The sequence below is a fragment of the Atta cephalotes genome, assembly GCF_000143395.1.
Source record: "Atta cephalotes unplaced genomic scaffold scaffold00041, whole genome shotgun sequence".
Lineage (NCBI taxonomy): Eukaryota > Metazoa > Arthropoda > Insecta > Hymenoptera > Formicidae > Atta > Atta cephalotes.
The window spans coordinates 1568623-1584634 of record NW_012130105.1 but is presented as its reverse complement, the minus strand read 5'-3'; the positions used below and the strand labels follow the sequence as shown (position 1 = coordinate 1584634).

At 34.1% G+C, this 16012-nt stretch overlaps 2 protein-coding genes across 2 annotated transcripts in view; one reads left to right on the top strand and one right to left on the bottom strand.

Annotated features, from left to right (window-relative positions):
• LOC105622194 (CB1 cannabinoid receptor-interacting protein 1-like) overlaps positions 1-3139 on the top strand; it is a 7487-nt gene extending 4348 nt beyond the window's left edge. The window contains exon 2 of the mRNA XM_012203621.1: positions 2815-3139. Within this exon, the coding sequence (XP_012059011.1) occupies positions 2815-3139 (325 nt within the window). The remainder of the gene's footprint in view (positions 1-2814) is intronic.
• Positions 3140-5166: 2027 nt separating this feature from the next.
• Positions 5167-9786, bottom strand: LOC105622193 (RNA polymerase II-associated protein 1). Its single transcript, XM_012203620.1, has 8 exons — positions 9343-9786; positions 8580-9279; positions 7995-8496; positions 7663-7832; positions 7382-7541; positions 7030-7309; positions 6720-6823; positions 5167-6502 (listed from the first exon to the last, which is right to left on the bottom strand). The coding sequence occupies exons 1-8, from the start codon at positions 9784-9786 to the stop codon at positions 5167-5169; spliced, it is 3696 nt and encodes a 1231-aa protein (XP_012059010.1).
• Between the last annotated feature and the right edge of the window lie 6226 nt (positions 9787-16012).

The window sequence follows — 16012 nt, the reverse complement described above, 5'->3', positions numbered from 1 at the left end:
TTATTTATTATATATGAACCANAGAGAGTATATANAGATATACGTTTCTTTATTATATATAATATATATATATATATATATATATATATATATATATATATATATATATACACTTTATGCAGGTATAATAAATATAAATGAATCCTATTATTAAATTGAAATCGCAAAGTACGTTTCTCGAGAACTGTTTTTTAAATAAATTCGTCCATTAAAATATTTACATGTAATGATTGTGCAAATTCTTTGTTAACATGCATTATTGCCGTTATTCGGTCTTTAGGTCAGCTCGCATCATTATTTATTTCTATTCTACATTTGTTAAAATCTGTACAAATTCCAATTTTTGTTTTTCAAATCTAACATGAGCAATTCTACGTGCTAGATATTTGGCCCGTGGAATTTGCATATGCTCCATATAAAAAGTTTCCGCTTATGTTGTAGAAAATTAATCTACAAAAAATCAATGTATGTACTATAATAATTTAATTTTTAATGATTCATAAATTTCAGAGTGTTTCTTCGAAAATTACCTACATTACATTCTTCGTGTATTATACACGTCTGCTTATGTTCCATTTTTCGTGCTGGCAGGATTTACAGACCATTCATTTTTAGATATAGCGATCTGATTCTTGTGGTTGTTTATCTCAGGCGATAAGCTGATGCACGCAACTGATACACGATCGCACACGCGGGTCATTTGTGCGAACTCTTGTCGTCGTCTTCATGATAACTCTAAAAATAAAGTCGTATGCCTCGTATTCATATCAGGAACTAGTTTTGAAGATATATAGATCTGTCGATCTAAGCATCAAAGTACTCCAAAAATACCAGTCTGTCGTAAGATCCAAATCTGCGATCAGGATGAAAGATCCAGTAGAGCAAAAACGATCAGCCACTTGCAAGCATGATTCCAATAAATGTAGTTTATACAGTCAGGATTAAGCAATCATCCTTGAATTCTTTATTCAATAATTATAAGCGCTTTTAGTTATTAACGGTAAGTCAAAGCTAATTAGATAGTCAGCGTCCTTTAATCCCAAAAAGGGATTAAGAAGTATAATAAATGTTTTAAAGATTATTCATTAGTGTATGATCACATTTTATTTATTATGTAATTCTTCTTCAGATAAAATATGCAGTTTTTGTTTTTACTGTGTAAAAATGATTTGTTTTAATCCGCGAAAGGATACCAGATTTAATTAATTTGTTATAAAATTGATTCAAAATGCTCGATATGTTTGAACAAAATTCTTGGGTGAAAAGGTATTCGTACTTGAGATACACATTTTGGTTTATGTTATTCTTGCCAATTCAAATTGCTATTTCTAAACATATATAAACATTATAAACTGATAAATTTTTACGAATTGATATTATAGGAATGTTGTTGGTATACATAATAATCGTTGATTCGTTTATCTTGACGTTATGCCAGACATAGGAAAAATATTACCAAAGTACACACACGTGGCAACGATTGTGCTACGCAAAACATCTATTTTCGCTTCTAAAAAGAAGAATTTCACGTTCAGTAGTGAAGCGCGCGTTCATCGCGTTCCTCGCACATTGACTCGCGTCATTTCCGCTGCACTCGTTCGAACTTTTGTCGGCTTTCTCACTTTTTAGACAGTCAATATGTCGAATAAGCAAATGACGTTCTTTTACAAATAAATAACCAGTTTTGTGTTGTGAAGAAATAGGTCATCCAGCAGAATGCAAGCGTGAGGAAGTGCAATAAATTATCTTTTTCGTTCGTCATTATATCTCTTTGTCTTCCTATTTCTTCATTGTAACATTCAGCTATTATTTTAGATCTTAAATTACTTGAATAATAATGATCTAATTAAATATAATAAAAAACAGTACTTTATTTTAATATGATTCTTTAATTTAATTCTCTAATTTGTAAAAATTAATTTATGCATGGAATTATGAAATTCAGTGCAATTCCTTCTAAGGTGTACCATAAAGGAAATAGAAAATATTTATAAAAATAAGAGAAATAATATAATGAAAAATATTGAAACAAAAGTTAGCTATTTTATTTATATTCATATCCACATGTTTTTTAAACTTGACAATAATACTATTTAATATAGAGCAAAGTTTCAGCTTTAAAAATCTTTTTTAATTACGATTTTTAAAGAAATCATGCAATCAAATCAAAATATTTCTTTTATTTAATCTGTAATAATTCAGTAACAAAAAACTTTTAAGAACATTATCTAAAAACGAGATTTATGTAAGGAAAATTTTAAACTTTCACATGAGTAAGTTTTTTTTCGAAAATTTTCATAAAGGATTCTGTGCACTTCTTATAAAAACGAAGCCCTGATTAAATTGGTTGAAATTTTGAATATATAAAATATTTGATCATTGAAACTTTTAATTAATGAGCAAAATCTACATCATATCAAAATTTCAATTTGTTTTGGCTCATTTCCATAAAAAGTATGCGAAGTCCTTTTTTTGAGCATAGGAGATAAAATTGAGAAGAAAATTCCCCAACAAAAAATTTTGTTTAGTTCATAGTTTTCTACGTGTAAAAATTTCTACATGCAAATTCACAAGATCAAACTCAGAAGATGTAAATGATCTTTTATTATAAAAGTAGAGATTAAAAGCTTTAAAACCCTTTTTTAAATTTTGTTTTACTTTTAATTAAGTTAGAGTTACGTGAATTTTTTGAAGTGCGTGGCGCTATAAATTTTTGTTCCAACTCAATGTAATCCAATACATATTTTACGGATGTATTTTTCAAAAGAAATTCTACAGAATGTATTTTTCTAAAATTTCTGTTATTTTTTTCAGGTTCCTGAGTATCGGTGGCAAACAGGTGGAGGCGGTTGAACGAGCAAGGAACACAGCGGCGTGTGCTTACAGCGCTTATCACAGCACTAAAGATATCCCGGCGAGTGCACGTGGTCATCGGGAGGATTTGCCGATCGCCATGAGAGTCCTTGGTTCCGGTTACCTGACTACTTGTCTGCAAATCAAATACTACCGATTGGATGATCAGAGCCATTGCGAATGGGGTGCTAGATTGCACTGCATCGAGCTCGATTGTTCTAGCGTCGAGGGACGTCTCGTCACGGTGGATCGGGAGACGTACAGGAAGCTTGGCATAGAATCTTAACGAAACGTCATCAGCCTCACCATCAGTATCGGCTCGTTGCCAGTTCATTACAGCGAGGAACCCGACGCCGCGCCGCGTAGTGCCACAATCGATGCCTCTCGCATGCGATCGGCTGAATACTTTATGCTCGCAAATGGTAAATACAGGTTGTATCAAAGCTTATGTTCGGATGAATTAAGGCCAGGTACTTTTGTCTAGAAAACTTCAAGATAAGCATAAAGATAGAAACGATGATACCAACGAATCTAATTTCACGATTTTTAATTTGAAAAAATTACAATAATTTTGTTATTAATGTAAAGAATAGAAGCCTAAAAATTCTGCCTCTATTTAATTATAGATATAAATTTTGCCTAAATATGATCTTAATATTTCGGAAATTGACTCTAGCATGAACTTAATAAAATTAATCGCCAGATTCCTTTAAATTGAGAGACTTTAGTATTTTCAATTCAGTACAATGAATATAAATTGCGAAATTTCGAAGCGTTATCACGATCGATGCATAATTGAGACTAATCATTACTAGTTGGCTAACAATATTGCGTTAATAGTTGGCTTAAGTTATTTAAAGAAACCTGACATCTGATCTTTTGAGGCTTCTTCTTCATCAGAAACATCGAAACTTTATATAAAAAAATTGTCTAAAAAATTAATTAAATTATCATTATAATATTCTTAGAAATTTAAAAAATTGGGATTTAAATTTATCTTGTATTTAGAAATTCCAGAGCTATTATGCGTTAATATAGTATTAATTGCACAACCAGTAATATCTATAGTTATACATACGCTAATTTTTCGATGCAAAATAAATCATAAATATCTAATGTTGGGAGATATAATTAATTGTAATTGTTTTCTCTGGCCAAGGATTGCCGCAGGAATTAATATACGATAGGAAAATGAACTCTAACATGAACACACATTGATAATAGTGTAGGTATTTACATATCGACATATGTATATACGTACTTCGATACGTACCACGAATCGAACATACACGTCATTGATTTTTGATTAATAGTTAATTGTGAATACGAATCAATCGCAAGGCAATATGCTATGGTGAGGAAGAGAATGGCATTTTTTTATAATTGAAAACATCGACAGAAGTCCTACTCGTGTCAGTGGTGCGACGTCAGCTTTCGCGATCAAAGTGTACGATGCACTTTTACGCATATTGTTCGCTTCGATGTTATTTTTTATTTACAATAATTCTTGCTTATTTTTCTTTTTTATCTTTGCACTTTTCGAAAGATAAAGGATTATTATAAAACTCATCTCTTGATGTATGCGTTATTGGGTACGTTAATTTTAAAAGCGTCCTCAGAGCTTGAAGTATCTTAATTCTTGAAAACTTTGGCAATCAGCGAAGTGACCAATTAACGCCTTTACGCTTACTGTAATTATGCAGATCGTTTCTACTTTCTCTACTCGTTTAATGGATTAACAAAGTTATCTTTACAAGTTGTATAAGTGTATTGCATGTAGGGTGATTCTTGATTATATGTTAAAACTTCAGAGAATATTTAGAACAGGGAAAAAAATGTCATCTATGCGAACACGGATTAAATGTTATTTTCAAAGTTTGTGGCTTGAAACGCGTGCATGTATATATTCATACACACGCGTATTTTTGTCGTACTGCGATGATAGTTTTATTCATTCTAATGTAGGCGGTGAAAAGAAATTTATAATAAATTAAATTTTATCCGAGATGCAATGTTCGGAATTTTCTGCGATTTCTTAAAGTACTGTTCTACGGCGCTTAAAATCAGATTTTAACATAATACGTATTCGATCGATTGATCAGAGGCGTCCCACGTTTTTAGTTGCGTCTTTGCATAACGCCTCTGATTAATTACGCAAAAAATTGGTGCCATAGAACGGCAGTCTTAGTCCAAAATCCATTTGTGTATAATTAAAAATCACTCTGGTATGAAATCTTTCTAAAAGAAATATATATACATTATTTACATACAATAAATACAAAAAAATCACATGTCTGTTTTGTTATTTTACATTCATAATTGCGGTGGCACGTAGTGCAGTAATGCGTCCGCGATATCTCTGTTCCTCAACTTCTCCACTTGCGTACGCATTCGCACCGCCAGCCCGTTCGTGCGCTTCAGATACATCGCTGAGTGATGTATCGCGATCGTGAAGGGGATTGGACACCATGTCTTTTTGACCACACCGCGAACTAGCGCCGTGATGTAACTTTCTATAAGCGATGTATCTTCCTCCTCCGGATAGAGATATTCCTTTAATGGCAACACCAGCTTCTCCGGCGACAGTTTCAGGTATCGCAACGCGGCCGCGTGTTCTGACCACAGAAGTTTCCGGTAGTGTGGATCATGTCGTTGCGCCACTGGCACTAGCAATATCATGGCGAAACCGTCATCGCCGTATGAATTCGAATAGAAATGCTCGCACAATGCCGTGAACATATCAGTGAAGGAACTCAACCCTGGTAGCTCCGTTCGAAAGTTCAATCGCGCGTGATATCTTCTCAGCAGATTCGACAGGACATTCAGCAACAGCATGGCCACATCGCTGTCCAGGTAGATGGTGTCACACAGGAACACCAATATCAGTCTGCTAAATCTCAAAGTAGGCGATAGCTTCTCCATGAGATCAGGCAAGACTAATGCTAGGCTTAGCACTGTCAAAACGCTATTCTTATCCTCCGACTGCAACTTTATATCGTTTTTGGATTTTGTATATATGTGAACTAGCGGTAAGAAGAGCCAGTCCTTCGGCATTGCTGCTTGGTTCCAATCGCCGTTCGCCGCGATATATCTCTCGTACAACGACGTTGCGTCGGAACGCAAGCTTGTCTTGACCTGATCTACCGTGGACGTCAGGTCTAATTTGGCTAATTCGTTGGTGATTATCTCCAAATTTACTTTTTCATTCGAGAACGCAATTTGAAAGAGCTTCCTCACGTGATCCGTGGCGTCCGCAGGTAACGTCGAGATGAGTTTGATGGTGATCTTCCACACAATTTGAGCTGTTCGATTGTTGATTGTGTCTCCAAGGAGGGATACTGCTTGTACTACTGTTGTCAAAAGATATAACTCCGTTCTGCTAAACCACGATCTTTCTAAAGTCCATTCGGTCTTTTCCAAATCTTCTATATATTTGAGGAAGGATGGGTGTTTAAGTATCAAACGAATTTCTGCTACGCGAGAATTATTGTAAAGTGTATTGAATATTGTCGCTAAGAACGGTATGCACGAATTCACTGATACAATCGGTTGTAACTCTCCATTCTCTGTGAGAACATCCAAGTTTGGAAGACAGGACGGTTCCCGATCCGTAGCCGCGTTATAGTCACTCAATAAGTTTGAACTGGAACTGTAAGAAAACAAATATAAATATTGTAATTATATTAGGTGTAGAAAAAGAAATCCATTATTTTTCCATTCAATTTCATGCAAAAATAATGGATTTCTTTTTACTTACATCTAATATATATGTTCATATTATATGTTGTGTGCGTGTGCATGTGTGTGTGTGTGTGTGTGTGTGTGTGTGTGTGTGTTTCCAAATATAAAAAAAAGAGTATGCTTACCGAAGAGTTAAGAAAACGTGCTGGTTGGATAGCCATGTTGTTTTAAATGACGATATCTCGTCAACAGCCGATAAACTTTCCGCAATTAATTTCATAATACCCCACTGAAATTTATAATACTTTATATGTCTTCTCGAATATTGATAAATGTTAAGATAAAATCAAGTTAAAAAAAAGCATATCACAAGAAATAAATATAGTCTTAATATTTTTTAATATTTATTAAATAATTATTTTTTTATAATACCTACTTGATAAACTAATTAGATCAGATAAACTAATTAAATAGATCAATAATAATTGCTCTCACCGTTGGATTAGACACTGACGAAAACTGCGTACTCCACTTCATTAGCAATGTAGAAATGTTTGATTTTAATATTTTTTCGTGACTTGCTACAGCAATCAATGCCGCGGCGTGCTCGCACGCCAACTCGGACGTATTTTGAATATCATGATTACTTAATAACAGCTGTAATTGTGATATGAGAGTTAACTGGGCACCCGTGACACTGTCCAGACCTACTTTGTAATGCAGTAGCATTCGCCAGAGTCGCAGACTCTCAATGCTGAGATTTATGTGATCTTTCCTACTGAAATATTATATATTTAATAAAATAAATATATACGAAAATTATGTATAGATGTATAGGAAAGCTTACTCTGTCTCACTGCTAATGTACATTAGAATGGCTTGGATAATTTTAAAGTTATCTAATTTTTGTGCGATGGGCTTCTTGCCGTACGTGACGAGAATGCGACATAATTTAATCGCTGTAACTACAGGAATCCCGTAAACATTATTTATCTCATCCTGCATCGCTGTAAAAATTCCAGGCTCTTTAAATAATATATCAATAATTATTTATCAAATAAATTTTAGATTTATTTAAACTTATTTAAAGATAATATATTTTTATGTATTATTTTAAGCATAATTTACCTAGTCGGTCTGTAGACAACGGTATAAAATTTTGTATGATACTGTCTAACAAATATGGCGTAGACGAGACATTCAATGCTGTTATATGTGAATGTCTCGCAAGACGGATAAGTATTTCTAAAGCACACTTTACTCCAACAGGTGGTGGATGCATCGCACTTAAAATGTATCTACAAATGATTACATTTAAATTAGCTTTATTTTATTATATTTGCAGAAGAATCAAACAAAAACATAACTCAAGAACAAAAATCACAAGATTATCAAAATATTTAAATCAAAGAATTATAAATATTTAATAGAAAAATATAATAACAAAGTTATACGTATACCTAATTCTCAATAAGAAATCCGATCTTAGTAACGCAGCCACGGCATCCAATTGCGCCAGCTCGTGATCCTTCAAACTACTTGTATCGTTGTCTTCAAGTTGAGGTGTCAGGGTGGGTTCTACGTATCCTTCGAATCCGTGCAGTCTGTCCAAGCATACCTCATCCGCCTCACTAACCAGGAAAGCTTTGAGAGCTTGCAGAGCCGCCGTGACCACGGCTACCGACGAGTCATCCAGTGAGAACCTCAGCAACAGCAGGATATTCTTTTGACTGAGTGCAGTCAGTGGTGCTGGATGCAAGGCCTTATCATACCAACCCTTGCGCGTTTTCTCCATGATATTGGCCAGGGTGATAAGGGCTGTACATCGTTGCTGTTGATTGGAAGACCTGCTCAATTGCAGCAATTCTTGAAAGGAGTATCCGGGACGTTCGGGTTCCTCTCCGTGATGATAGAGGCCTTTGTCTACAGTTAAACTCTCATCCTTGTATGGTAATAAAAGACCTAAAAATATAAAAAAATGAATGATAGAAATAAAAGATAAAGATAATTAATATCATAGCAAAATGAGGTGATATGTTATTTACCGTTAAAATCAAATCTCGCATTGTATTCTTTGTCTGGTAAGACCTCGTCTTTCTCCTCTTCCGATAAGTTTTCCATCCACTTCAACTTTTCTGGTTCAGGAGTGTTCATATGGAGCCATCCTTTCTGTTTACTTTCTTTAAATATTTCTTTGGAGGAGTCTGGTATTCTCCAAGTGTCATCCTCGCAATCCATTTTTGTATTTACATTATCCGAAGATAACTTTATCTTTTTGTTACTAGATATTTCTGTATTCATTGTCTCTTTTGCGTTTGAAGTACTTATTACATCAGTCTCACAGTCCATTTCTTCATTATCATTTGATGAAAGCCTTACCTTTTTATCACTGGACACTTCTGTAATCACTGCAGTTTTGTTCACAACTGAAGCATCAAGTTGCCTATTCTGTTCGATTGGCTTTTCCATGAATTTATTTTTCTTGTTTCTTAAAAACTGTATTATCTTAGGATCAAGAGTCTCCTCAAGCTTTCTTTTTTCCTTTAATATTTCTGCTTCGCTCATTTGTGTTAGTTTTAGCGAATTTTCTTTGTAAATTTGAAATAAATTATACTTTGTTACAATGTTTTCTTCCTTATTGCAGTGGGAAGATTCGCCCATATGAATCTTCATCCAATTGTCTCTCACAGATTTTAATTTTTCTGAAAGAACTTTCTGCGAGAATAAACTCTGCTTACTATCGCTCTACAAAAGAATAACAAAATGAGACTTAAAAAAATATCAGAGATATGTTTTGATCAGACATACCTTGTTTATAAGTGACATGTCATCAGATCCATAAATCTCAGGGAGCTCAACTGCTGTAGGAATGCGATTGTCGTTAAACTCATATTCCTTGATATTAAATTTCTTCTCCATGATATTGCCAAGTATTATATTCGACGATACTGCAGGTATATTTTGCACCATGTCCTGCAATTTTCTTTTTGTATCCTGAATCTTGTCTTTCATGATCGGATTTATCATCTCTCCATTGCCTTGTGAAGTGGACACTACATCTTGTTTTACCTTAGACTGCCTCAGATTTGAAAATCGCGATTTTGAAGCACCTGAAGCATTGGTAGAATCTTTTAGATTTGTTATCTTCACGGACGGTGGTTGCTTTGCCTTCAGGAATTCTTCCTGCTGGCGCAGAAGCTCCTCCTCATCATCATTCGCTCTAGGCCTCTTCCACATAACTTCATCAGCCATCTCTCAGGTTGTTATAACCTCTATTATTTTCAATAGTTTATAATCATATATTGCAACAGAGAACCTGCAACCTTGAAACTCAATCAGTTCGTAAGAAACATCGCGACATTTCTGCGACGTGATAATTTGTAAATATTATTGTCATTGCATGTCATTTCATGATTAACTGAACTAATTGACTCACCAGATGCAACGTGATCAAACGTGATGCATTCCCGCGACTTCGAAATCATCTGATTAATCGTCGCTTTTAATCTACACTTTTAACACCACGAAACGATTGCACTTACCATCCATAGGAAAAGTATTACCGACGATTATTGAGAATCGTAGCTCGAGGAATATTCTTGAATGGAACATTCTTGATGTTTGCATGAATTATTCTCAGAAATTCTTACAAATAAATTAAATGTATTAATTTCTTTTCATTTTCTGTATTCATCTTTATATACTTTTGGCTCGGGCATAAGAAGAAATTAACTTCATTGATTTAGCTCATAACTTTATTTATCGAGGCATAATGCGCTGGAAAATAGCATAGTGTTCCTCAGTTTTCCTATATATATAATACAGGAATTAGTTCCTATAATAATAGGAACAGAATATACGATATGCGTTAATTATTATCGCAATCATGAATACTTTCTTCATTTAAGACGATATTCATAGTCCATTCTTATTTTAAGAATGTCATCTAAGTAATGTTTTAAAATGCTAATACTGATTGATTCATAATATCATAAGACTACTTAAGAAAAAGATGATCTTATAAATATATTCCCAGATAACCAGCCGTGTAAACGTTACAGCTGAACAAGCTGTGATTTTTATAGATATTATACAAGTATTGTGCAAATCAATGTCGTCAGTTTTTGTTATAGCTTCAAATTATATTACAATGATAATATTAAAACAAAACTGCGTACTATAACTTTAAAAATGCACGGTGCTGTTCGGATTTTGTGCCGAATTTTTGTGTGCGTTCCATTCTCGCACGTAGATTTCTCCCGTATGCGATTACATTGTCAGCATTAAAACAAAACTGCAGGTGATAACTTTGAAATTGCACTGTACTTTTACGCTAGTTTCGTGCAGAAATATTCAATATGTCCAATTTTCAAGCAGTGCACAATATCGCCACTAGAGGGACACAATGAAGTTCAATTACTCGTGTTTAAAAACACGAACGGAATAAAACGCATAATATGATTAAAAATTCTCAGTGAAAAATTTTTATTCTTTTTTTTTTATAAAATGGTAGATTAGGCCTACTGGGGAAACCACTTAAAAAAAACCCGCGCCAAGCTATCTATTTCAGGTAGTGGAAAACAATATTCCATTTCCTTAGGTCTTAAAATATTAGATGTACAACTTTGCTTCCGCCGTTTTCCTATAGATGGCTTTAGCGGTAAGTGGTGGTCGAAATAAATAGATCATAGACGTCATACAATAAACTTGGGCATCTGTCAACATAACCCCATAGAAACATTAGTCGATTTGTGTCTGTATCATAAATTGATTGAAAATGTCAGTTTACGAGCCAAATTCTCATCATTTGCGGGAAGTTTTAATTTTTTGCTTCAATATGAAGAAATCTGCGACTGAAGCTCATCGAATGCTCTCAAATACTTATGGTGAGGCCGCTATTAGTGAAAGAACGTGTCGTGAGTGGTTTCAATGCTTCGTTAAAGAACGGTGATTTTGACGTCGAAGACCGGCATAGCGGTGGAAGAGAGAAGGTTTTCGAAGATGCAGAATTGGAGGCATTACTTGAGCAAGACTCGTGTCAAAATCAAGAAGAATTGGCACGATCATTGGGAGTAACTCAACAAGCCATTTCAAAATGCCTCAAAGCCATGGGAATGATTCAGAAGCAAGGAAATTGGGTGCCGTACGAATTGAAGCCGAAAGATGTTGAACAGCGTTTGTTTGCTTGTGAACAGCTGCTTGAAAGGCAAAAACAGAAGGGATTTCTGCATTGCATTGTGACTGGGGACGAAAAATGGATTCGTTACGATAATCCCAAGCGCAGAAAATCATGGGAAGTTCCCGGCCATGCTTCCATGTCGACGGCCAAACCGAATATTCACGGCTCCAAGGTCATGCTCTGTATTTGGTGGGACCAGCTCGGCGTAGTGTATTATGAACTGTTAAAACCGACTGAAACAATCACAGGCGATCGGTATCGAACGCAATTGATGCGTTTGAGCCGAGCATTGAAAGACAAACGGCCGCAATACAACGAGAGACACGATAAAGTGATTTTGCAGCATGACAATGCTCGACCCCATGTTGTGAAAGTGGTCAAGACATATTTGGAAACGTTGAAATGGGAAGTCCTACCCCACCCGCCGTATTCTCCAGACGTTGCTCCCTCTGACTATCACTTGTTTCGATCAATGGCACACGGCCTGGCTGACCAGCTCTTCCGGTCTTATGAAGAAGTAAAAAATTGGATCGATTCGTGGATAGCCTCAAAAGATGACCAGTTTTTTCGACGCGGGATTCGTACACTACCCGAAAGATGGGAGAAAGTAGTGGCCAGCGATGGATAATACTTTGAATCATAAATGTATAACCAGTTTTTTACAATAAAGCTTCGAATTTCGGAAAAAAAACGGCGGAAGCAAAATTGTATACCTAATATTTTTATTTTCAGAAGAATATGAGTAACGTCTGCATTGCACAGCTCATCGCTTTGATTTTTTGTTACACCCAGAAAAAGGTTTCTAAAATGCTGATCTAAAATACAGATTGGATGATTTAAAAAGAAGATACAAACAATGAGCGTTCACTCAACAGTTGGATTCGCTGAACGCAGCCATTGATGATGATGATGCCTTGAAGAGTTTCCATAATTGGCTTCAAGATGAAAATTAATAAAAATTTTGCACGCCGTAATCATGCACTTAGCGCGCTGTTTCAAAAAGACAAAATTTGTATAATTTATCGTGCAGTCAATATACTGCTATAACGTAACGTAATATTGTGTTGGCAACGTGCGGTCAACATGCTGTTTATATGATTTTTTCATGTGCTTTCGAATTTCAACACATGATATCTCATATAAGTGTAACATGCGCGCGCGATGAAACGTTTCAGAGTTTCACGATTGCAACGTACTGTGCCGTAAAATACTATCTGAGTAAGAATTAACTAACCAGAATTCATAGGCCGGTATTCATAGTCGAATCTTATATTCAAGACCGTCTCAAGTACAATCTTAAGAATAAGAAGTCACGAAATTAGAGGGCCTTATTAGCGTCTTAAGACTGTACTTAAGATAGTCTTAAATATAAGAATATGAATATTACTCTTAGCGACACAAATCAACACAACTATGATTAGATCTATTCTTTTTCCATATCCTAAGACTGCACTTCTTGGTTTATCTTCTTTTTTTTCTTTTCACATTGGAGCATGTTCGAATTCCTACCCGGATGCTCCTCGAGTATGTTTTGTTTAACGTTTGATAAACGACGAAGTTATACCTGGGTGACATTTGAATGGGACTCTGAACATAGCCTTGAAGAGAAGTGTAAGAAATTCAGTCCTGGGGAAATTCAGTCCTATGGAAAAAAACAGACCTATTTTATCTTTCTAACATTCAGGGGTGCGTTCTAAATCATAATTATAGTAATCAAAATTCTATAATTGACGACATAAACTTTCGGTTACTGTAGTTACGTTTTAGAACGCAATCTAATGAGTAACAAAGATAGAACGTCACTTGTGTCGATTTATATCATCAAAGCATCCTGTATCAAGATTATATAATTTTCCACGCAACAATATAAATGGAATATAACGCATGTTGTACATAACATTGTTTAGCAAGAAATTATACACAATATCGTAATGTTACTATTGGGTTGTCCGAAAAGTTCGTGCCGATGTTGAAGATAAATTGAAACGCAGAAAATTTTAATTTAATAAATGTATACTAAAATTTAAATTTTAGTCGGCACGAACTTTCCGGACAACCCAATATTAATGTTATTGTGTTAAGCAGATTGTATTTAAAATAAATATAACTTTGATCTTTGCTTTTTTAAAATAATACATCTATATGACATAGATATACATGTATTTAAATTGTAGGAATAAAATATACATAATTTATAAAACTTCGTTCTTGAAGTTGTACGAATTGAAAAATATATTATTATATTTCTGATTTTGCAGGAATTAAATATACATAATTTGTAAAACAATGACTTTACGTTCGAATTAAAAGATGATTTCGCTAAATAAATATAAATATAGCTTCTTGATTTTTTCTGTCTTTTTAGAATAATGCAACGTGTGTGTATGCAGATATATTATTGTTTTAGATTTTGCATGAATTAAATACACAGTTCATAAAACAATGAAACAATTTATCGGCGCTCGAAGTTATATGAACTGAGAGACAATTTCACTAAAGCAAATATAGCCCCTTGATTTTCCTTGCCTCTTTAAAGTGTATGTATGTAATACAATGTATGTATGTAGTTATATATTATTATTATTATATTTCAGATTTGCATGAATTAAATATACATAATTTATAAAACAATTATTTTTTATGTCGATGATTCAAATAGTATGAACGGAGATTTCGCGCAAATCCTTTATTTCGGGAAAGTATGTCCAAGTAAGTAATCAGAAAACAAATGCGGGGAACAGGGCTGTCCCCTTCGGAAACGCTAAATAAGTCTTCCGCTCGAACGTTTCTTTCGCTTGGAAAAATACAATTTCGCCTATATACATATATCGGATTTATTATGATTGTATGTTCTCGTTTTTCTCTTACAAGTACATTTTATGTACATTTTATTGCGCACTCATACATTCGCGCAAAGCTGCGATTTCTTCGGCACTCGCAATGAAGACCGATAAAGTGGAAAAAAAAATCAAAAAGTCTAGTGTATCTACGATATACAATAATTTCGTATTATTGTATTTCTAGATGAAATATTAGATTGTCCGGAAAGTTCGTGCCGCAAAAGATTTAAATTTAATAAATGTATACTAAAATTTAAATCTTCTGCGTTTCGATTTTCCTTCAAAATCGGCACGAACTTTTCGGACAATCCAATATAATTCCTAAATTATAGAACGTAGGTACGGCAAAATATTACTTCCATAAAATTGCGCGATAATTCTAGCAATAAAATATCGCTCCTTTTATCACTATAAAATATCATATCTCTCTGAAGGTTTCGAATATCATCTTCAGATATAATTAAATATAATCTTCAAATAATTAAATCCGAATCCCCTACCTGTATCAGACTAGAGATTGAAATTGAGGTTGAATATGATCAATGAAAATAAGTTCACTAAACTTGATATTAGTTTTCTTTCTTCTGATTGATTAAATTTAATCATAAATTTTAATCTGATACAGGCATTTCACGAGGATATAATGCAATTCTTTTTTTTCATTCCAACGGATAAATTTAGATTCGCTTGGAGTCCACGGAATGTATTTTTTTTCGAATAAACAGCTGACGAAATAGCACTTATTTACAACGTGTATTTACACTAATTACATCGTAACGCATATAGTGATTCGCTTCGGGGGGGAAAAAAAAAGAAAAACGATATTTGCGTGATTTCTGATAGAGCTCGATTTGCAATCTCGTACTTGTTACATGAAGATGCTCAATTAAGAAGAACAAGCTCAGCGATCATAACGTTGGTGTTGCGTTACTTTTGACGTAACGTGACATTTCGTCGAATTGAATTTTAGAGGAGATAGTAAAAAGAAAGAGAGAGAAAGAGGAGAAAAATGGAGAATGTTTCTTACTCCGCACGCGAGATCCGTCCTCTCTCTCTCGTCGCGACACTTTTTCTACTAGGGGAATAGATATAAAAAGTCTCTGGCTACAATTACGTATAAATCGATCACTACGACTTGCATGTCAATTGTATAATTGAGTTAGCTTCTTTTTTAGCTTGTCTCCGTAGCCATTCACACTTCTTATAAATATACACGCACATTTTTTACGCATATACACGCGCACATGAGGAGACAGAAAGAGATTTTATATATATATATATAGATATATATATATATATATATATATAAGGCACAGAATACACATTATTATATTAGATATACGTATTACAATTATATTATTTCGAAATATGAAAAAATGCTTTGAAATATTTATGTGAATTTTCCTTTCTTTCTAAGACAATTGGAGATAAGAAATTGAATTGTGGTGTGTGTGTGTGT

What these genes read in the sequence shown, in the direction of transcription:
- LOC105622193 (XM_012203620.1), bottom strand. Translation starts at nt 9,786, where the DNA reads ATGGCTGATGAAGTTATGTGGAAGAGGCCTAGAGCGAATGATGATGAG. An exon ending in GATTTCTTATTGAGAATTAG is followed by an intron (nt 7,833 to 7,994) that starts GTATACGTATAA and finishes AATCATTTGTAG; the next exon opens with ATACATTTTAAGTGCGATGC. An exon ending in GTTGTCTACAGACCGACTAG is followed by an intron (nt 7,542 to 7,662) that starts GTAAATTATGCT and finishes GAATTTTTACAG; the next exon opens with CGATGCAGGATGAGATAAAT.